Raw genomic sequence first — 24457 nt, 5'->3', positions numbered from 1 at the left:
TCTCGGGTTGTAATCTCTGGATTACTCCCAGAGAATAGCACAGATGAACACGTGGTTTAAGAGTTGGTGCAGGAGGGAGGGTTTTAGATTCCTGGACCACTGGGACCGTTTCTGGGGAAGGTGGGACCTGTACAAGCGGGACGGTCTACATCTGAACCCGAGGGGGACTAACATCCTGGCTGACGGATTTGCTAGTGCTGCTGGGAGGAATTTAAACTAATTTGGCAGGGGGAGGGGACGTAGACCCCGAGCAGAATAGGGACACCGCGAAATACAGGAAAGCAAACAAGTTAGAGGGAAGTAAGTTTCAAGGGAGTAAGATCAGGATGGATGGCCTCCACTTTAATGCCAGGAGTATTACAGGTGAAAGGGATGAGTTAAGGGCAATGATTGACACGTGGAATTGTGATATAGTAGCCATCACAGAGACATGGTTGAGGGAGAGGCAGGATTGGCAGCTCAATATCCTGGAAAATAGAATCTTCAGGTGAGACAGAGGAGGGGGTAAAAGAGGAGGGGGCATTGCAATATTAGTTAAGGAGTCAGTTACTGCAGTAAGGAGAGATGATTTCTTGGAGGGGGCATCAAATGAAGCTTTATGGGTAGAGTTTAGGAATAAAAAAGGGACAGCCACATTGCTAGGTGTTGATTATAGACCCCCCAGATAGTCAGCGGGAAATTGAGGAGCAAATATGTGCGCAATTTGCAGAGGTGTGTAAAAATAATAGGGTAATTATATTAGGTGATTTCAACTTTCCCATCATTAATTGGGATAGTCATTGTGTTAAGGGCTTAGATGGAGTGGAGTTCTTAAAATGTATACAGCAGAACTTTTTAGCCCAATATGTAGAGGATCCAACAAGGGAGGGTGCAGTGCTGGACCTAATTCTGGGGAATGAAGCCGGACAGATGGTTTATGTGCTGGTGGGGGTGCATTTTGGTGATAGCGACCACAACATGGTACAATTTAAGCTTGTTATGGAGAAAGAAATAGACAAGTTGCAAAAAAAGGTTTTGGATTGGGGGAGAGTGAATTTTAGTAAAATAAGGCAGGATCTGGCCAAGGTAGACTGGAAAGAGTTACTTGTCAGGAAATCTACAGAAGAGCAGTGGGGGGGCATTCAAAAAGGAAATGGGGAGGGTACAGGCCCAACATGTTCCCTCTAGGGTAATAGGTAGGAGCAACAAGTCCAGAGAACCATGGATGACCAGAAACATTCAGGGTAAGATGAGAAGGAAAAGAGAGGCTTTTAGCAAATACAAGGAGAGCAAATCAATGGAAGCATTCGTGGAGTACAGAAAGTGTAGGATGGAGCTTAAGAAAGCATTTAGGAGAGCAAAGAGGGGATATGAGAAAGCTCTGGCTGGTAAAATTCCAAGATATTCTATAAGTATATCAATGGGAAAAGGATAACCAGGGAAAGAGTAGGACCCATTAGGGACCAAGGGGGAAATCTGTGGGTGGAGCCAGAGGACATTGGTAGGGTGTTGAACAAATGCTTCACATCTGTCTTCACCCAAGAGAATGAGGATGTAGATGTGGAACTCAGAGAGACTGTGAGGTTCTTGAGCAAATTGTCATAGGGAGTGACAAGGTATTGGAGGTTTTGGCAGGCTTAAAAGTGGACAAATCTCCAGGTCCGGACGATTTGTGTCCCAGGATGCTGTGGGATGCGAGGATGGAGATTGCAGGGGCTCTGACCCAAATTTTTAATTCCTCTCTGGCCACGAGTGAGGTGCCAGAGGATTGGAGAACAGCTAATGTGGTCCCACTATTTGAGAAAGGTTGTAGAGATAAGCCAGGGAACTACAAACCAGTGAGTCTCACGTCAGTGGTCGGGAAACTATTGGAGAAAATTCTGAAGGAGAGACCCTATCACCACTTGGAGAGGCAAAATTTGATTAGGAATAGTCAGCATGGCTTTGTCAGAGGGAGGTCATGACTAACAAATTTGATTGAATTTTTTGAGCATGTGACCAGGTGTGTAGATGAGGGTAGTGCAGTTGATGTAGTTTACATGGATTTCAGCAAAGCCTTTGACAAGGACCCACATGGGAGACTTATCAAGAAAGCAAATGCACATGGAATACAGGGTAACTCGATAAAGTGGATTCAAAATTGGCTTCGATGTCGGAGACAGAGAGTGATGACAGTTTTAGTGACTGGAAGCCAGTGTCCAGTGGTGTACCACAGGGATCTGTGCTGAGTCCCCTATTGTTTGTCATTTATATAAATGACATAGATGACTATGTGGGGGGTAGGATCAGTAAGTTCGCAGATGACACAAAGATTGGCCGAGTGGTTAACAGTGAAGTGGAGTGTCTTGGGTTACAGGAAGATATAGACGGGATGGTCAAATGGGCAGAAAAGTGGCAGATGGAATTTAATCCTGAAAAGTGTGAGGTGATACACTTTGGAAGGAGTAATGTGACACGGAAGTATTCAATGAATGGCCTGACACTGGGAAGTTCTGAGGAACAAAGGGACCTTGGCATGTTTGTCCATAGATCTCTGAAGGCAGAAGGGCAAGTTAATAGGGTGATGAAAAAGGCATATGGGACACTTGCCTTTATCAATCGAGGCATAGATTACAAAAGCAGGGAGGCCATGTTGGAGTTGTATAGAACTTTGGTAAGGCCACAGCTGGAGTACTGTGTGCAATTCTGGTCGCCACATTATAGGAAGGATGTGATTGCACTAGAGGGGGTGCAGAGGCGATTCACCAGGATGTTGCCTCGTATGGAACATTTAAGCTATGAAGAGAGGTTGGATAGGCTTGGGTTGTTTTAGCTGGAGCAGAGAAGACTGAGGGGTGACCTGATTGAAGTGTACAAGATTATGAGGGGCATGGACAGGGTGGATAGGGAGCAGCTGTTACCCTTAGTTGAAGGGTCAGTTACGAGGGGTCACAAGTTTAAGGTGAGGGGCAGGAGGTTTCAGGGGGATTTGAGGAAGAACCTTTTTACCCAGAGGGTGGTGACGGTCTGGAATGCCCTGCCTGGGAGGATGGTAGAGGCAGGCTGCCTCACATCCTTTAAAAAATACCTGGATGAGCACTTGGCACGTCATAACATTCAAGGCTATGGGCCAAGTTCTGGCAAATGGGGTTAGGTAGACAGGTCAGGTGTCTTTCAGGCATTGGTGCAGACTCGATGGGCCGAAGGGCATCTTCTCCACTGTATTATTCCGTGATTCTGTGAATATATAGTATGTTATATTTGATGCATCTGTGGGTGCAGTAATTCTATTTTTTCCCTCTCATCATTTACAATGTGTCATGCTAGGCCCCCACCTGCCAAGAATGAGGAATATTAATTTTGTCATGAACATTGATTTTAAACTGTTACTGGAGTGAAGAAAGGACTTGTTAAACAGATCAGCTGTGGCTGGAAAAATATTTGCATATTAACAGACGGTGATTGGAAGGACAAAGGACCATTCCCTGATACATTCCACCCACAATGGATCTTGATCACCAGGTATTGTGTGCAAGAGGAGCATTCCAGGGACTGCTAAGGTGATACAATCCAAGATGTGGGTGACCAGTTAGTCACATGACTAACCTGCTTGGCAACCTGGGTTTTTCTGAATTGTAAAAACAGTTTGAACTGAGAGTGTCTGTTTGCTCCTGGACTGAGAAGATCTCTCCTGTCTGCTCCCATCTCTTTCTCACAAGCCTCTGAATCCACTGAAGACACATGAACTCCAAGAGAGAAAAGTCTCCTACAGCGAATAAGGTTTGTGAAGAATACTGGGCCCCAATGAAAATCAAGGACTCTGCAGTGAGCTCAAAGAACCGTAACAACAACTCTTCCGATATTGCCTCAAACTTTTCCACTTTATTTTTTTTCTGCTCTTTTCTGTCCCTATTTGCATGTGTGTATGTTGTATGCATGTTAGCATGAATACATCATATCTAATTTGGTGTCAACTAAATTAGAGGTCAAGTTCAAATTTAATAAATTCCAACTTTTCTTCTTTAAACCTAAGAAAGCCTGTTTGTGCTGTTTTCTTTGTCTTATAATTGGAAAACCCTGAACAAGGATTCACCAAGAGGGAGCTAAAAACACAGTGTATTTAAAAAAATAAAACCTTGTTACAGTAAGACCAGGTGAAGGCTCAGAGGGACCTCTAGACACCTTTCTCACCAGGTCGTAACAACTATCCATGTCTCCGCTCATATATGTTTGATTAATTGACTTAAATTTCCAAATTTACTCATCATTCGTGAATACAAATTGTCCTGTGTTCACACAAGAACGCCACCATAGTACAAACAGTCTTTGTTATGTTTGGCCTAAAATTCTCCTGTCATCTGCATGTGAAAGAGGATAAGAAAAACATTTTCAAGGAGATTGAAGAGCTCAGAGTCGGGGACAAATGGTTTCATCAGGCACTGCACTTCCACTTTTTTTCTTTATTGTTCTTGTCCTGACAGGGCTTTTGTTTAAAAGTTTGTAAAGTTATAAAACTCAGCCTAACTGGAAGTGTTTGTTTTGATTAGCCATGGAGTAGGTCATAGCTGTTCCACATTACCTCTTTCTTGAGCAGTATTAAAGGGGCACTATTGCATGGCAACATGCCTTTAACACTTCAAGTTAGCAACTTGAGGGTTGCATCATGAGGTCAGGGTACTTGTGTCAGTTTTGGCACCTGCCTCAGGGAGTGCGGGCAGGGGGGGGGAAGTTTCAAATGGAAATGGAACTCAAAACTCTGTCGAGAGGGGCATCGCTCAAGTTCAAACTTATCATCATTCCAAATATGGCCCTTGTTAAAGAAGTTGATCCCAAGTTGGTAACTGGTGAATAAAAACAACAGCTCGCATTTATCTAGTGCCTTTAACGTAGTAAACGATTGCAAGGCACTTCACAGGAGCATTATCAAACAAAATTGACACTGAGTCAAAGAAGGAGAGATTAGGACAGGCTTGGTCATCGAGGTATGTTTTCAGAAATGTCTCAAAGGAAGAGAGGAAAGTGGAGAGGCATAGAGGTTGGGCAGGGAACTGCAGGTCTTCGGGCCCAGGCAGCTGAAAGCATGGCCATCAATAGAGGGATGAAGAAAGTTGGGATTGTGTAAGAGACCAGTATCGAAGGAACATAGAGTTCTTAGAGGGTTGCAGGAGATTGGGAGGGGTGAAGCGATGAAGGGATTTGAAAACAAGCATGAGAATTTTAAAAATGAGGTGTTGAATTTAGAGTCAACATAGGTCAGTGAGCACAGGAGTGATGGGTGAATGGGACTTGGTGGTAGCAGAGTTTTGGATGAGTTCAAGTTTATGGAACCTGGGAGACGAGCTAAGAGAGCATTGGAATAGCATCGTTGATAAGAGTGTGTTTATCACAACTAATATAAGGAAAGCAGCAGCCTGGATAGAATGATCAGATCACTTTTTGATTTTTTGATTCAAGCTCAGCATTGAATCACCAAAAACAGGTATTGTATCTTTATCCTAATTGGTGTGTTGCAAAGCTCAAGGGGAAATTACTGACGTCTGGTGTAATAAGATAGGGACAGGAGTAAGCCATTTAGCCACTCAAGCCTGTTCTACCATTCAGTCAGACCATAGATGATCTGGAATATTTCTGATGCTTCATGACTATTGTGTCCATAATTATTATCTTGGATCAGTGTCATTCATTGGAGATCTTTTTGTGGTAACAATGACTATTGGTTAACTTGGATTGTTTTTTTGTCAGTAATGAATGAAACATCATTTGTCTGTTTCAGTGGTTGCCAACAAACAATCCTTCTCCACACATGCCACAACCACTGCCTGATTGAGAGCTTCAGCAGGCAGGAATTCCAAGCTATATAGATCCCACTAATGACTTTGTGACACAGCAGACTGGTGACTAAAGCTGTGTGTCATCATTGCCAGACAGTAAACTTTCAGAATGGGCTTTAGTCGGAAGTCATTTAGAATCTTGAATTTGAACATTTGTGTATCTCCCTTCATAAACCACATGTAATTTACAAACATTACAGTCTGCAAAAGAAAACTGCTGGAAGGAGATTATTAAGTGCAGCACAGTTCATTGGCTCTATGGTAGGAACCAAGTCTTTATTCCCCAAGTACACATTTTCTCATTGACTGATCGTATGGATGCACTGTGGAAATGAATGTTCTCTTTTTGCTAACTTTAGTGGAAAAACAGAATCCAAAATGCCTTTTCATTTCATTTCAAATGTACTGTTTTGACTATTTAGGCAGGAATTTCACCCTCATTATCAGGCTAGGTACTGCTCTGTGGGAGCAACTTGAGTGGGAACCACATGAACCAAGACAATCTCTGGAACTAGGTGAGGTCATCTTCAAAGTGGCATTTGCATGAGCCTGTAAGTGGACTTGCATCGTATTTACTGCACAGAAATGGGCCATTCGGCACAACAGGTCCATGCCAGTGTTTATGCTCCACAAGAGTCTCCTCTGGCCTCACTATTATCCTTCTATTCCTTTCTAATAAAACAAAGTGTCCTAGAACCTTACAGTACAGAAGGAGGCTACTTGGCTCATTGTGCCTGTGTCTGCTCTTTGAAGGAGTTGCCCACTTTAGTTCCACACTCCAGCTCTTGCCTCATATCCCTGCAAATGACTTATTTTCAAGTACATGTCCAATTGCCTCCTGCATGTTCCTATGGAATCTGATTTCACTGCTCTTTCAGGTTCCAATCTTAATCCTCTGTGTGAAGATATTTCCCCTCTAGTTCTTTTACCAATTATTTTCAATCTGTGACCCATTTGCCTTCATCCAGAGACAGCAGCCATTTATTTTCCCCAACACGAGGCTGCCGTTCTTCAGGTCTTTACAAAATCACCCGTAATGTAGGAGTATCTGGAGAGATTTTGCAATGTTGGGGAAGGTCTGCTCCCACTGTTAGGAGCATTAAATGGTGCCAATGTGCTTCATGGGTTCTCTTTCACAGTGGATTTTGTCTGGCTCACTTTTACATCCAAATAGCTCTGAAGGTTGAGTTTTTAAAGTGCAGAAGATTCAATTTTTTTTTACAATAAATAATAGAGTTGGTGAGAATAACAGCGCAACCAAAATTTGCTTGTTGCCAGTGTTCTGCCCTCACCTCAGTCAGCAAGAAGGGATAGTTTCTCTATTGGGTCAAAGGTGGTTTTCTGGGGCTTGTAGTCCTAGAATTGACCTGTGTGTGTAACATTAACTTGCATTGACCGGAAGGCTGGAACTGTGCTGGCATGCAATGAAATTAAAGCATTTTTTTTTTCAGTCTCTTTCATTTCATGCAAATTCTATATCTCATTCCTTTTCATCCTTTAAAAGCCCACTGCTAGCATGCGCACTCGCTCCTTGAGTTTATCAAAGTAAGATCCAATTAAATCTTGTGCTCTGAGTATAGAATGATATGATTTGACTGTTCTCCTGTATTTTTTTTCCCCTCTCTCTCTCTCTCTGTGAAGGAATGCTTGCCGAGTGAAGAAATATGAAAACCAATCTCTGGTGTTGGATGTGTGCTCACAGGTAAATTTTCTGTATGGTTCAGTTAAAGGGGAAACTCCACCCTGCCTCTCTCTCAGTGGTTAAGCAGAAACATCACCGGGTGCCCTTTTTAGTCAGATTTCATCGCTCAGCCCATCGACACAGCTCCGGGTCAGCAATGGCAAGAGTCTCACTCCAATTGTACCCATTGCCTTGTGGGGTCCCTTCTTCAGAGTCTGCATCGCAGCAATGCTTGTATAACTCCATGGATGCCTCTTGTGAATGTTTGATTCAGATGTCTAACTGCTGCAAAAATGGTTGCACTTCTTCAGAGGAGTGATGGCCAGACTGAGAAGCAATCCCAGGGAGGTGGACCATGTTCAGGGGGTTGGTTTTGAGGGTATGGAGGGTCTCTGTGGCCAGGCAATTGGCAGCAGTGTAACTAAGACCCTCAGTGCTGATTGCCACATGGCTCATGATCAGGTTGATTTGCAGTCTAAGCAGAGCTGGGGTGAGCTGGAGAAAGAGGAGGACTATCTCCTTCTGACCCTGCTGGTGTACGTGTAAGTACTTTTTTTATTGCTTCTTTTCATCCCATGAAGAACCGCTTTGTGGTCATTCCTTACACGAGCATTGTCTGAAAACTTTACTTGTTTATGAAGTCCAAACTTGCCTTTAACAATCCCAAAGGAGGGCACAGCCAATCAACTGCAGTCTGTTGTAATGAAGAAAAATTCATCAGACTATTTGTCCCCCAAACAGCAGTGAGATGAATGACCAGATCTGTTTATTTTTAGTGATGTTGGCCAGGGACAGGGAGGAATCCTTTGCTCATCTTTGACATCGTGCCATGGGACCTTTCTTTGGCATCCACCTGAGAGGGCAGGCAGAGCATCAGTTAAACATCTTATCTGAAAGACAGTGCCTCTGACAGTGCAGCATTGCATCAGTATGGTGCTGAAGTGTCAGCCTACAATATGTGCTCGAGTCTCTGGAATGGGCCTTGAACCCATGACTTGGGTGAGAAGTGAGGTGAGAGTGCTGTCTCGGAGCAAAGGCTAACACTTATATTTACTTTGCTGCTTTTGCACAGTGAAGATCTTCTGTTACTCATCATCATTAGAATTCCAAAGGTAGACACAGGAACTAACAAAAGGGTAAATTTACTGATCCTGTGCTGCAGGTGAGGAATTGCACTTGAAGGGATTGTGGTTCGGAGGCAAGGATACAACACTTGCAGTGTATCTCCAATTGGAGTGTTTGATTTGGTTTATTGAGTATGAAAATGCACTGCAATCTGCCATTGTTTTTTGGCCACTGAGTTGGGAGGGAGCTGTTGTTTAAATTGCTTTGACTGTATTGAATTCAAGTTTTGGCTTCATGACCCAAACCAAAATGGGGCATTGAGCAGGTTATAGTTTGACTTGTCAGGGCATTCCTCACTGCTTTTTTTTTATGTTGCGGTTTCCCATGTTGATGTGACCTGCTCCATCAGGGACAGCATAGCCATGGTCCAGTGTGCATGTTGATGCACTGAACGTGACAATGACAGTCAATGACAACGTTGTAATGTTATGCCGACAGTCACATCTGCCAGCACAGACTATATTTGTCAGCTAATTAAGAACCCGAAGGGAACAGTGCAAAGAAATTGTTGCATTTAGTACAAAGCATCATGGCAACACTATGGTAGAGTTTTCAACAAGGCTGCGCCATTACAAAAACTCCGAAATGCAGCAACAATCCCTCATTGACTTTCCAGTCACTTACCACCCAATCCCATCCAGGTGTTCCTTCCAGGTTCCCTGCTTTTTCCTCATTCTCCAGCTGACCAGGAGAACAGGCAGCCTGCTCTGTTAATGATCCCTCTCTAACTAACTAACTGGGCACCTGAGCATTTCTTTACTTGAACTAGCTAAGGGTGGAGTTCAACCCATTCATAATCACTTCCAACTTTTGAGCATTAACAGCTGAAATATTTATGATTACAATATGGAGCAGTTGTGAATTATGCAGCTACTGGTTGGGATCTGCTGCAGGTTCTGGGAGATTTGGTTTCCATATACTCAGTAGCATAACACAACCTTTTCATGCCACTTTTTGGGCTATTACTCAGTTGATAGAAAGCTTGGGCTAGCTCTAATATTGTTCAGTTTTGGTTCTGTTACATTGACCGTTTTAATCAATTGACTTCCTGCAATGTTTCAGCTCTGGTGCTTAGTTACTGGCGGCATTTAGGGTTTCTATGAATATCCGCAGTGTTTGAGGAGGCAATGTCTTTATGGCAGCCTTACTCTGTGTTTGCCAATATTGCGACACAATTCATGTCATAACAGGTCTCATTGCACTGCAGAAAACATGGTCAACAACAACAACAACCTGCATTTATATAATGCCTTTAATGTAGCAAAATGTGTCTGGAGTGTTAGCAGACAATAATTTGATGCTGAGCCACATAACGAGTACTAGGTGAGGTGACTGAAAGCTTGGTCAGAGGCGAGGTGTCTTAAAGCAGGAGATGGGCGGAAAGGTTTGCGAAGGGAATGCAAACGCTTAGGGCCCGGACCCCTGTTAATGGAGAGGCACTTAAAAAAAAAACTGTTAGTGCACAACAAGCCAGACTGCATCTTTTTATATTTTTAGAACAAAAATTTGGATCAAACAACCATAAAACGCAAATTGAACTGACTGAACAAACACTAACCCAGAGAACAGGGCAAGCCGGGTTGCAGCATCAACATTGGGTCTTGAACCTTGGGCAACGTTGATATGCAGGAAGACCTGAAAGTGAGGTCAGTGGATCACTGAGTCCAGAGGTCATGATGGAGTCAGGGACAGGTTGCAGATTAAGGCATGAAGTAAAGTTCTGAGCATAGTATTCATTTTAATGCTGACAACACCATGAATTCCAATTATTCCTGATTATTAATAGGGTTCCACTCGCTTAATGAAGTCTTGTAACCCATTTATTGATAGTCCTTGCAGAGCATCTGAGACATGGCAACTGGCCAAGCAGTCATATTATACCGAGTTTGGCAGTGCAGAGACTCCCTTTTATCTTTGGGAGTGCAATTGGGTGGGATGATTCATGGGCGACACAGGTGCTAGAGAATTTCCCAGTCTTTCCCCTCGTGAAATACAGACAATGAGCAGTCACCAGTTTGTCTCAATCGGTGAACACAATGGAAAGAAAGCAGGAGGGAAAGGTCACAGAAAGCAGAGGAGGCTGTAATACTGCTGATTACACAATGATGCCAATCGGCTCAATGTTTGTTGAAAATAATATGCTCACAGAACAACAAGCCTACAAAGAACAGAGTCTTCAGAACATGCAGCCAGATTGGGAAAATGCCATTTCAATGAGGCTTGCTTCCACTGAAAGCACAGCTGCAGAATTTGGTTTCTATACCCACAGTTTGGTTTTTCAAGTGGGAAAACCGTTCTTCCTGCTAACAATAACTTTCATTTATCTGGTGCCTCTAACATAGTAAAACATCACAAGGCGCTTCACAACAGCATTATCAAACAAAGTTTGACACCGAGCCACATGAGCAGATGTTCGAAGAGGTGACCAAAAATGTGGTCCAAGAGGCGTTTTAAGAATTGGCTTGAAGGAGAGAGAGGTGGAGACGTTTAGGGAGGGAATTCCAGTGTTTCGAGCCGAGGCAATGGTGGAGCGCTGGAAATCGGGCATGCAAGCAGCCAGAAGTTGAAATGTGCAGTAATCTCGGAGCATTGAACTAAGATGGGAATGAGATGAACGTGGGTTGAGAATTTTTAAATGGAGGCATTGCTGGATTGTAGAAGATGGGGTGAGAAAGAGAGAGATGAGCAAGTTGGGCAGATGCCAATGATTTCTACTTGGAATTCTTTTGTGTGCGTGATTGACTTATTATAATGGCATCAGCACTGTTTGTGGACAGCAACTACACCCCGCTCAGAAACCCTGTGAACTCCTGGCTGAGAGAATACATTCACCAAGCCTGCACTCTCAGAACAGGTTAGAACTGAAACACCAATTCTCGAACCCACATTCCCAGTGGGAATACATAATGGCTGAATACACCTTGGGATGCTGATGTGAGACTGAACGTTTGAGAGTTGTTTTTTTTTGATGTGGGCGGGGGGAGAAATCTAGTGTTTTTTTTTCAGTGAACTTTTAATTTTAATTCTCCTGCAGCAGAAGAGTTGTCACACTTTGGCCCAAGAGTCCGTTGAGCAATATCAATGAAAGGATTTGCCAAACACGCCCTTTTGAAGTACAATAGAACCCAGTGAAAATCTTTGAAAATGGACTTTAAACTGGAGATTAAAACATTAAACACACCAGATGCAGGAAAGTCATAAAGGAGGGAGCACTATGCACATAATCTAAAGTAAGGATCCTTGTTCACTCAAACATTTGACTGATGAAACTAGTCAGAATGTCCAGTACAAGTAGCATTTTTCTGCAACTGCATTCACATGGCAAGAGTACAAAGGAAGTGAAATGGGTGGGAGACAGTTACAGACTTTCACCAAGTTCTGATCACAAAGTGGAAAGGTTTATGCATCCTTCCGTGACCAGAGAGACAGCCGCAGCCTTGACATTGCTCACAGACATTTTTGTATAAAGTACAATTTTTTTAAAACTAAGTCTAACAGTGACTGCTCCATTGCAGTTTTACTGGCGGCTACTGTTTGTTACAGAAGGGGATATTTTCCATGCAGCTTCATAACTCCCACTGTCAGCAAGCTTTCCAGTCTGGGTTTCTGCTCCACTCAGTGGAGCTGAGTCCACAGTAGACCCCAGTTGATGCGAGGTTCTGTGCAGTCAGTACACCGAGCTTTCAGTTAATTTAACAAAACAAAACAGAAGCATTGCAGTTTGAAAAGGAACAAAGTGTATGCGGTGATCGTAGTAACACTTCAGTTTGCACGCCGAAATAAAATAAGAGGGGTTGCTTTGCAACTTGGGCCAGACTTGGTTTATCAGGGCTAGCTCATGGGAAGCAAGTGATATAACTAAGCCCAAAATTCTTAAATATTTATTTGAGAATAACATTTTTGGTTATGCAGATACAACACTCCTATCTTAAGTATTGTATAATATTTTACAGTTACTAAAATTCCTATAAATAATTACATCGCTCGCACATCTTCTGTGGCAATGAAAATGGGAGTGGAGAATTTATTTTTACATGGACAGGAATATTATACCCTGCAATGGAAAACATATTATTCATGATGTTAAACACCCCTATCAAATAACCTCAGAATCTCCTCTGTGCTAATGAAAACATGGCTTCAGTTTTTCAAGTCTGTCTTCATAATTGTTTGTTCCCTAAACCTAGTGAATCTATGCTGTACCCACTCTCTCGCCTCAATATCTTTCTGATAGCCTGAACCCCAAACTGCATGCAATAGTACAACTGTGGCCCTCCTAAGATTTGACGTAGACTCACCATTCAATCTCAGCTGCTATATTCCACACCTCTTGCCACAAAACTGACTTTTCTATTAGTTTTTTTTAAGGCTTTATCTGCTTGAGATGCTGCTTTTAATATCTTGAGAACCTGGATCCCTCCACTCTTCCAAATTTATCTTGATTTTCCCCAAAGTACACAGCTGTGAACTGAAATATGCCACCTGACAGTGAATTCCATCTGCCACTTTTTTTTAGCCCATTCTCTGTCCACTCTGTATCCCTTGGCAACATCCTGTGGGCCTCTGAATTATTTTCTATCATTATTAATTACAAATGTGGCCAACACACTCCAGCGCAATCATTAATGTACATAGTGAACAGAACCCTATGGGACATCATTCTCATTTCCAAGCATTCTGAGAAACTGCTCTAAACTCCTGTTCCCTCTTTCCTCCCTTCAAACCAGTTATTAGTCCAATTTGCTGTCCTCCCAATAACTCCATTTACCTTGATCTTCTCCACAGTCTCCTTGTGTGGTACCTTGTCGACTATATTTCCTCTATCCATCATATCTATCAGTTCCATGGAGATCTATCAGCTTGCTTAAGCATCATCTTTTCAGAAATCCATTTTGGCTGCTACTAGTTACTTTCTCTCTAGCTAGGTATTCAGTAATTTCACCTTTAATCAAAGATTACCCAGGTTAGCTCTTTCTGCCTTGTTGAAAATGGGCACTACTTTAAGTACTGTCAGTCCTTTGACACACATCAACACTCAGCAGAACTCTGGAAATCAAATTTCTAGCGTCTCCGATATTTCTTCACCTATTTCCCTCGGGATCCCAGGATGTATCCCATAAGAGATAGGAGTAGGAGTAGCCATGTGACCTTTGGAACGTGTTCTGCCATTTAGTAAGATCATGGCTGATCTTCCACCTTATCTCCACCTTCCCACACTATCCCCATGTCGCTCAATTCCCTTTGTATCCAAAAATCTATGACTCTCTGTCTTGAATACTCTCAATGGGGTAGAGAATTCCATAGATTCACAAACCTTGAAGTGGAAAAAATTTCTCTTCGCAGTTCAAAATATCCAAGCCCTGATTCGGAGACTGAGTTCTTGACTCCCCAACCATGGGAAACATCCTCCCAGCATCTACCCTGTCAAGCCCCCTCAAGAATTCAAGTCGCTCAAGTCCTGTCCGGTTGCAGCACTTTTCCCTCATTTAGCTTAATTAACTTGTTTAATTCTTCCTTTTATTTATTGTACCTCTCACTGTGCTTTTAAAAATTCAGGAGTTACCTCCTCTCCACCAGACTTCTCTTTTTGTAAACACTTAAACAACTTGTTCATCTGTAGTTTAGTTTAGTTTAGAGATACAGCACTGAAACAGGCCCTTCGGCCCACCGAGTCTGTGCCGACCATCAACCACCCATATATACTAATCCTACACTAATCCCATATTCCTACTACATCCTCACCTGTCCCTATATTTCCCTACCACCTACCTGTACTAAGGGCAATTTATAATGGCCAATTTACCTATCAACCTGCAAGTCTTTTGGCTTGTGGGAGGGAAAGGACTTGTCCAGTTTTTAAGCTTGGCTTCAACTGTACAATAATAAAAGTGGAATAACTCGAGGCAGTATTTAAAGAGTTGCTGTGGCGGATAGCGAGAGGGGTAAATGTACCTGGCTAACCATCGGCGGTGAGAGGTCCGCAACATATAAAGATGCAAGGGCTTAGTGAGAATGGCCCAGGGAGGGAGTAAAAATACATTTAAGAAATGTTCATGTAGGGACCTTCCATCCCATTCCCCACGAGAGATTGACTTTTTAATCAAGTGGAGTAGGAAACAATTAAAGGTTCATTCCCGAAAGGGAATTGGAATCGAGTCTTGGGTGAAGTGGGTTAGTGCTGATTGGCTATTTCATTTTGCCATTTAAAACATCCAATGCAAATTTATTTTCTCTTTCTGCAATGATTTTTTTTTTCCCAGAGCAATACATCTTGGGACTATATGATCTTCGATCACCTGTGCCAATAATGCATGGTTTAGAAAGGGCTTGCAAAAAAAAAAGCTGCATCTGTATCCCTTAATGACATTGAGTTCCGCCTACCATGTTCTTAGCTTATCCGCCATCTTATCAATATGACCCTACAGCTTCCTCTGTGATTTTTTTTTTTATTGGGGCTTCCTGTTCAAGTTGAATTGGGGCCTAACGTCACTGTCAACTGATAAATTGGCTGTGCATCATGTGGAATCTGGTTTCATGCTGCCCTCTGCTGGTCAACAGGTTGAGCACCTCTGTAGTGTGTCATGAAATATGGAAATTGCCTGATCACTGCTTGCCCGCCTGCAGCCATGACCCCAACTATGCAAAAAAAAACAGCTTTTGGATTGTATGACTGTTCAGTTTAGAATGGATTTCCATTTTGCACGAACAATTTTCACACTGCATTACATATGTTACCTCAAGACCTCATCGCTCTCTTTACCAGCCTGCCGTCTTCCACCCTGCATAAATTTGAGCTCGCCTAAAACTCTGCTGCCCTTTTCCCTGTTCACCCATCACCCCTGTGCTTGTTGATGTACATTGGCTTCTGATCCAGCAACACCTCGATTTTTAATATTCTCATTCTTGTTTACAAGTGGCCTTTCCCCTCCTTATCTGTGTCAGTTCGGACAACCCTCTGAGTTCTCTACGCTCCTCCACTTTAGATCTCTTGAGCATCTCCGATTTTAATCGCTCCACCATTGGCGGCTGTGCCTTTAGCTGCCGGGACCTCGAGCTCTAGAATTCCCTCCTTAAATCTCTCCACCTGACTCTACCTTTTCTCCTCATTTAAGTCCCTCCTTAAAATAAACCTACCTCATCTGTCCTCAAACCTCCTTATTATAACCCAATGTCAAATATTGTTTAATAATGCTCCTGTTAATTCCTTGGGACCTTTTTAGCTACATTAAAGAAGCTATGCAGATGCAAGTTGTTCCTGGTGAAGGCGTTACAGAACAGCAAGTTGTTGCATAAATCGTGAAATAAATTTTTCAAAGATTTAAAATGTCAAACCAGAAAGGAGAAAACTTTGATTGTTTTCTGGGGTGATTGTTTGTGGAAAGTGGGTTTGGATGGGATAAGAGGTACGTATTGCCTGCTAACATCCCTCAGATTGCCTCAAATCCTTTCACATGCAATCTGTTAGTGTGAAGTGGGATGACTGGCAAGTTCAATGTTACAATACCACAACATGCCATCAACTTTTTAACTACTTCTTCTCCATAACATCCCAATCAATCAGCTGGTAAAATCAACACAGTCGATGCAACACTGATTGCACTCATTGCCTACTAAAAATTTGTTTACTTCCTTCCAAGACAAAGGAACAGTGAGACTCCAAAACAGTCTTAAGGCACAATTTCAAGCTGCCAACATTTTAAATACCACAGCGGGGGATCCTGACAGTCGGGCTGTAATTAGATGGGGCGGGCATGTCATGTCACAGGCACGTTAACACTTGCAGTGCCGTGCCTTTCTTTTTAAACTTTGTGCTTATGGAACTAAAAATCAGTATTGCCACACTTGGGGCTTCAATGTAACATGAGGTTCCAGGAGGATTCATTGGCCTCCTGTATGAGTTACAGCAGAGGCCTGGCGGAATTTTAGACCCACGATCTCTTTGAATTTGTCAAATGCACAAGGAACAGGTTTTAACCTGCACTGGCAACCAGAGGCTTTGTAGTAAGATTCATCAAGCTATGAAAAGCAAAAACCCGATGAGATCAAATTGGTGAATTGGGAAGCAAATGTTACTTCAATAACAAGCCATCTTTGTTCTGCTTTGCTCAAATCAGAGGCAGAGTGGAGGAGGTAGTGTCATGGAGGCGGTAACTTGAGCAAGCTTAACTGTGTAACTCTATCGTAGGAATATTCCCATTTTGAAGCAGTTTCCCAACAGATAAAGATTTTATTTTTGATAGGTCTTTCCAGAAACCATCTTTAACTGTGCAAACCCACCACTCCTGCTTTGCTGCAATGCATTGTGTTGTCCGAGCAGATACAGATAGTTGACCACCTAGTACCTGGTGGTTTTACGATCATGAACTGCAGTGTCTGCACTCAACAGAAACAGCTACAACAACAACTTCTCAGTTTGAGATCCTGACGGACAGAGTTGTGTATGTGAGGAAGGAAAAAAATGAAATTAGCAGGGCGAATTAGCTCCCAGGGCGTGGTCAATGGGGCAAGTCAAAGCAAGCTCGTTTTCCAGTGAAGTGGCTTAGAGGACAAGGGATTATTAGACCATGCCTGCCTGACAGAATTTCATTCCCCTTTTAAAATCATATATTCTCCTCTTTCACCTTGTACAGTTTTTGACTTTTTTTATCGGCAGATAGCTAAATCTAAAGCAATTTGGGAATGGTTGGAGCATGAGGAGGAGAGAGATGGGAAAGCAGGGGTCCTATAGCAACACCACTGGTAGGAGGATGTCATTGTAGTGTGACAAGTTTACATGGGCAGTAACTATTTAAAATGCAGACAATTGTTAATGGAAAAGGTTGGTCCATGAGTGTGACAAGTATGACAAGAGGAACAAACTTAGTCATTGGGAATTGCATGCAGATGCAAGATGTTTAATATGATAGATATCTAAAATACTTCAGGATGAGGAACTTAAAGGCTTGCGGGCAATAAAAGCAGGTGTGGGAATAAGCACAAATGCTCTTTCAAAGAGCCAGCACAGGCACAATGGGTTGAATGGCCTCCTTCTGCTCTGTGAGCTTTTATGATTCGATGAAAACCTTTTCCCCAGTTGGTTGTGCATCCTCAGGATTATGAAGAAGATATGTTTTAATGGCTCTAAAATTCAAGGAACTGTTGTCTACATGGAGAAACAGCATTTAAATGTCTTCGAAGCCCAGAAACAGGATTGTGTTTTGGAGATGCCATCACAAATTGGCTTTCCAAACCTGAGGCTAACCCATGAGTGATTTGCTCCCATTTTGCCTGCTGGAGTATGAATGTGCCTTTATTTGGAGCCATTTTGCCATCTTGTATCAGCACAACAACCAAGGATAAGTGCAGTAGTTTTATGATGCCTGATTGTTCATCTCCTGTTCAGACCGTGTTCTGGAGAGGTTGAAAAGGCACCACTCCCCTGTTGAAATTGGCTTCTGGCAACATGGCTTCATTGTGTCAAATTAAAAACAGTCTCCCGGTAGCTGTGTCAGTGTCAGCGTGCTCACCGCATTCATGCTGGTGAAACCTGCACCCTGAAACTGATGCACATTGACTGGATTTCACTGGATGTAGGTGTCGCTGGCAAAGCCAGCATTTGTTGTCCATCCATAATTACTCTTGACAACGGAGTGGCTTGCTCGACCATTTCAGAGGGTAGTTAAGTGTTAACCACATTGCTGTAGGTCTGGAGTCACATGATGCCAGACCAGGTAAGGAAGGTAGATTTCCTTCCCTGAATGACATTAGTGAACCAGATGGGTTTTTACGGCAATCGATGATAGTTTCATGGCACCATGACTGAGACCAGCTTTCAATTCTAGATTTTTAAAAATTAATTAATTGAATTTAAATTCCATCAGCTACCGTGGTGGAATTTGAACTTGTGTCCCCAGGGTATTAGCCTGAGCCTCTGGATTACTAGTTCAGTGACATTATCACTACACCACAATCTCCCCATGGATCTGCAATACCACTGCTTCCTCGAGGCATCTAGACGACCGAGCAGCTGAGTTTGAGAGACCCACAATGAATACGTCTCCTGTCAACTGCACTTCAGAGAGAAAGAATCTTAACAATAAGCAAAATGGAGAGCTATTTTAAGCTGAATGGGGGAGGAGGGGGGGGGGGGGGGCGGGTTTGATGCTTCCAAATGCAGAAAAGATTACCCGCATAAGGGAAAAGAGGACTGGTATTTTAGTGTGAAAAAGTTGAGGCCCTAAACTTGTACTGACATTTGATCTAAAATTATCAACAGGAGGAATTTCATATCTTCCCTCACAGTTTCTTGTTTCTCCTTATCGTTTTAACCTTTTGTTCTGTTATCGATCTACTTTTGCCTTTATGAATTAAACTCTGTGAACCTGTAGCCAGCTCTGTTATTTAGAAGTGCGTTGTAATTTTAGAGGTAATATAGCTTATTCAAATTAACTAACTTTGCATTGGACAAAAATGAAAAGCAGCCTTTGTTCCTTGCAGAGGGCTACAAGTCTTGCCTGCTCCCGTTGTCTTGTTTAGCGCTCATTTCATGATTCCTCAAACTAATTAGGTCAGATCCAGCCCAAATCAGCTGAGCCTTTATCACAGGCCCATCACTCAACATAAACACCACTTCCTGACTACTTATTCGGTTAAAGAGAGATCAAGCTTTATTTTCTGCTCAAAATTGGCAAGCAGAAGCTTCGAGAAAACTGCTTTTCCTGCCGTTATCTCGATGACATTTGAAAACTGCAGGAAGTTTTAAAATTATTCAAAAATGGTTTAAATTATTTTTGATGACTGCAGCTCCTCAAAGTGTCATGAAAACATGGTGAAAAACATTCCCAAAGGAATCGTTTTGATCAGATTTAACAGGAGACTTCTGAATACGGAGTCGTGACACACACAACAATGGCCAGTACACAAGAAAAGTGGGTGTTCTCAGGTGATTGTCATAGCATTAATAGTCTGCTTTAAATAACCAAATCCTGTTATCTACATTTCAGGATGCAGAGCCCCTTGAAAGGTCTGAGGTCCCTGACATTGCCCACAGAGAGAGACATGCCACTGATGAAGAGAAACTGGCTTCCACCACATCAATCAATCAAAAACCTGGCTGCACCGAGGCAAAAACTGAAGTGGAAGAAGACACAGAGTACTTTGAATGCTCCAGTCTCCCAACCACTGTGATTAAAACAGAATTTCCAGCCCCTGCAGAAGGTAAGGAGTCCATTTGAAGGGCGATTGTACTTTGACCCAGATCATCTGCACCCAGTCTGTTGTTGAACTATCTTTTTTGGAGATTTGGTGGGTTAGTGGCACCTAAGGTCTCTCTTTTGCTCGGCCTGAGTTTTGCACAAACAGCCCGACTCTGCAATCATTTATTCACGACTCGGGTCAAGGGATGAATGAAAACAATGTTAATGGCGCTAAAGAAAAAAGCACAAAACTGAGGTTGAAAACTTGAGTGCTTCCAACAATAACGCAGAGACCAATGTGTCACTACTCCTTGTGAATGGGGAATGCTAAGTGCACATTTTCTGCATGTCTGTTACCCACATCTGAAGAGCCTTGCTCTGTGGAGTGCTGCTCTGCTAAGACTGCAGGTTTATCTTTTAAAACTCTATGCACAGCCACAGGGACTGAATACGGGGATGTTCTTCAAACCTTCACCTTTGGGGCAACCGGTGGTGGTTTGCCAAGTGCAGCACGCAGGGGTTAGAGAGTCCATCTGCGTCAGACCAAACTGCTTTTTCAAATACTTGCTACTCAAGCTGTGCCTAAATTGCCCCAGAGGCAGCGAGGTTAACAGTCTTTGAGAACTAACAAAGCACTTGCCCTAAATCTAGGCCGCACAGATGCAAGAGTCCTGTCGCTCATGTGAAGATAAGTCGACATTAAATAAAAGCATTTTTTCCTGTGCACGTCTTCAGTGTTTCATTTGTTTTTCATTGCCTGCAGGTTCTCAGACTTCTCTCCTTTGACTGTTTTTAACATCTATTGTGTATTTTCATCCATTTCTTCATGTGCCAACATTGTGTGACATGTACCTTTTGAGCTTGCTATGCGTCATACCAGAAACATTCGACAGAAGCTGTGTGATTAGCGGGCAGGTGAACAATTTATGTTCTTACACTGAGAGTTCTGATATGAGCATTTCTGTTCTCCGTCACAGTTCGAAAGCTTAAAAGTTCTAGTTTAGTGCGAGTAACATCTCTGAAAGGGAATGGACCGTGTCTTAAGCTTACTGGTTTTGAAATCCATGTTTTTAAATCACTTCGCAGCCTCGTACCTCCCAATCTCTCGCCTTCTTTAACCGTACATCCCTCCGTGATCCCTGCGCTCCTCCAAATCTGCTCTCTTGTGCTTCCCCGATTTTAATTGCGCCACCATTGGCGACTGTGCCTTCAGCTGCCTGGGTCCTAAATCTCTGGAATTCCCTCCCTAAACCTCTCTGTCTCTCTACCTTCCTTGAAAACACTTCTTAAAACCTCCCTCTTTGACCAAGCTTTTGGTCATCAGTCCTAATATCTCTTTGTGTGGCTCGGTGTCAAATTTTGTTTGATAATGTTGCTATGAAGTGCATTGGGATGTTTTACTGCCTTAAAGGTGCACTATAAATGCAAGCTGTTGTTGGTTGTTGAGTGTGGGGATAGAATGTATACCATTGTGCATCAATTCAACTGAGAAACTATTTTTGCTGCTTTGTGAATCTGGGACGAGGGGACGTAGTCTAAAACATAGAGCCAGACCTTTCAGGAATGAAGTGAGGAAATGCAAAGGGTGAGAGAAGTTTGGAACTCTTGGTTTTTTTAATAATTCATTCAGGGATGTGGGCATCACTGACCAGGCCAGCATTTATTGCCCATCCCTAATTGCCCTTGAGAAGGTCAACACCTTCTTGTTGAGCTGCCTTCTTGAACCGCTGCAGTCCATGTGGGGTAGGTACACCCACAGTGCTGTTCGGAAGGGAGTTCCAGGATTTTGACCCAGCGACAGTGAAAGAACGGCGATATAGTTCCAAGTCAGGATAGTGTGTGACTTGGAGGGGAACTTACAGCTGGTGTTGTTCCCATGTATTTGCTGCCCTTGTCCTTCTAGTTGGTAGAGGTCGCGGGTTTGGAAGGTGCTGTCTAAGGAGCCTTGGTGCGTTGCTGCAGTGCATCTTGTCGATGGTACAAACTGCTGCCACTGTGCGTCGGTGGTGGAGGGACTGAATGTCTGTGGCTAGGGTACCAATCAAGCGGGCTGCTTTGTCCTGGATGGTGTCAAGTAGAGTGTTGTTGGAGCCGCACCCATCCAGGCAAGTGGAGAGTATTCCATCACATCATAGGGACAGGTGGGGATGTGGTAGGAATATGGAATTTGTGTAGGATTAGTATAAATGGGTGGTTGATGGTTGGCACAGACTCGGTGGGCCGAAGGGCCTGTTTCAGTGCTGTATCTCTAAACTAAACTAAACACACTCCTGACTTGTGCCTTGTAGATGGTGGACAGGCTTTGGGGAGACAGGAGATGAGTTACTTGCCGCAGGATTCCTAGCCTCTGACCTGCTCTTGTCGCCACAGTATTTATATGGGTACTCCAGTTCAGTTTCTGGTCAATGGTAGCCCCTAGGATGTTGATCGTGGGAGATTCAGTGATGATAATACCATTGAATGTCAAGGGGAAATGGTTAAATTCTCTCTTGTTGGAGATGGTCATTGCCTGGCACTTGTGTGGCGCGAATGTTACTTGCCACTTATCAGCCCAAGCCTGGATATTGTCCAGGTCTTGCTGCATTTCTACACGGACTGCTTCAGTATCTGAGGAGTTGCGAATGGTACTGAACATTGCAGAAGTAGCAATTGATGCGAGATCATTTGTTAATTTTACATCAGAGACTGATGGATTTTTGTTAACAAAACGGTATGAAGGAATGTGGAGCAAAAGCAGGTATATGGAGTTGTCACAGATGAGCCATAATTTCATTGAATGTTGACGGAACAGGCACAAGAGGATAAATGGTCTCCTTCTGTTCTTATGTTCCTACGTATTCGCTACAGCAAGCTTGTGCTGCTAGTGATATATCTCGGAGAGTATTCCAGAAGGAGCTAGGGCCGTGGTGAGCCACATGAAATGGCTACGACAACAAAAAGCCCTTTGAGGCAGCAAGCAACAAATGACACAGATTGGCGTTACCTTAACAAATGCTATACTGCAGTTAAAAATCCAGATTGTCTTTGATCAGCTGTGTGTGTGTGTGTGTGTGTGTGTGTGTGTGTGTGTGTGTGTGGATTTATGAATGTGACTGGGTCAATAACCTGTACCGCAAGAATTGTTTGTCTGCATGTTGTACTTTATGGCCCTGTGTGAGAAGAAAAATGTCCACTGGAAAAGTACAGAGAGGGAATTGTCACAGAGCTTTGTTAAATGTAGTTTGGTTATTCTCAGATTGCCTGAGCTGCGTTTGTGGCCCCAGATTCATTCATTCTTTGAAAATGGGCTGTTTACCAGATCTAACAACCTTCAGAAGTTGTGGAGTGGTTTGGGAAATGTGCAAAGATGATGATGATGCGGTCTGAAACTGGCATATATGACCCTGGTTAGTTGAACTAGAAAAGAGAAAAAGAGACAACAGGGTGTTCCCTACAAGCTAATAATACATTTGAAAATGGTGTTGTTATAATGCCATTGCCGTTGTGTAAACAGGTTTGTGTGATGTGGCTTCTTGGAACCATAACTGAGAATTGTTATGTTGCAAAAACCACTACAGGGCTGGAGAATTCATCAGCTGAGGAGTACCTAACAGAGGCCCCCACCCTGTGTTTACAATACCCGCAATCATTGAGAAACTGTATTCTCTCCACCATACTGTCCATAAATCCATCAGGCTGGTTATAGAGCTTTGATTGCAGCAGCAAGTGGCTATTATGGTGTTGGTTTTTAGTTACAGGATCAAGTTATTTGCCACTACAAGAGCCACAGCGCTTGAGTGCATAATTAGAATGATGGGCAATGCACAGTACTTGAAGCATGTGTAATATACACACCCGGCAAAATGCTAAGCTCAAAGATATCACTAGAATTGGGCTTCCAGCGTAAATTCCATTTTTTTTTCTAAATGTACATTTCTTTCGATTGCTTTTTTAGGGCTATGCACCATTACCTAGTTCAGGGGCATCCAGGTACCTATCCCAGGACTCTATCCATGCCCCTGAACCAGTCACTCATACAGGAGCCATTGTGTCCCTTCTGATGTTACCATCTCTCATCTGAGGACAACCATCTACTGTGTGCTCAATCGAGATATTGACGATTGGAAACTCACCCAATGGGGAATTATTGGTAGCAACCAACTCTATTCATATCTGATGGTCACCATGCTTTCCTTCAAGCTGAAGGAGATTCTGAGGGACAGCTTTATATTTCCAGTAAATGAAAATAGATTAGCTCCACAAAAACCATCACATACCTCAATGTTCTAATCCATTACATGCCAACATAACATGGGTCTCTTTTCTTCAGTTCCAGGTATGGGTAAATCTAAAGAAATAGACCAGCAGGAACAACATGCACCCTCGTCCCCTGTAAGTATTTGAAGATCTGCAATATACACGAGGAGACTCTTAGTCTTCATCAGAGAGGCTTTTTCTCAGTTGAACTTGATTATTGCAAACTTATAGGGACTGAACGAAAAGAGTTCTGAAATGGAATTTGATTTTAAGGATATAGGTCTTATTTGGCTAGAATCTTTTGACAGTCCTACAGTGAGCAAATTTGAGTTGTTCTCTAAGGCAATTCATTTCACACAAGTAGAAGAAGCTTTCAGGACTATTCCCAACTGCAGTTCATTGACTGTAGATGCATAACACAACTGTATAGCCAGTTGATATATTTTTGCCAG

The 24457-nt window shown here is 42.9% G+C and overlaps 1 protein-coding gene across 3 annotated transcripts in view; it reads left to right on the top strand.

Annotated features, from left to right (window-relative positions):
* tacc1 (transforming, acidic coiled-coil containing protein 1) overlaps positions 1 to 24457 on the top strand; it is an 85674-nt gene that overhangs the window by 41893 nt on the left and 19324 nt on the right. For all 3 annotated transcript variants that reach the window (XM_068023168.1, XM_068023167.1, XM_068023166.1), the window contains exons 4-6: positions 7431 to 7491; positions 19578 to 19791; positions 24079 to 24140. In XM_068023168.1, the coding sequence (XP_067879269.1) occupies positions 7431 to 7491; positions 19578 to 19791; positions 24079 to 24140 (337 nt within the window). The remainder of the gene's footprint in view (positions 1 to 7430; positions 7492 to 19577; positions 19792 to 24078; positions 24141 to 24457) is intronic.

Source organism: Heterodontus francisci, chromosome 47 (assembly GCF_036365525.1).
Source record: "Heterodontus francisci isolate sHetFra1 chromosome 47, sHetFra1.hap1, whole genome shotgun sequence".
NCBI lineage: Eukaryota > Metazoa > Chordata > Chondrichthyes > Heterodontiformes > Heterodontidae > Heterodontus > Heterodontus francisci.
This window is presented reverse-complemented; position numbering and strand designations above follow the sequence as displayed.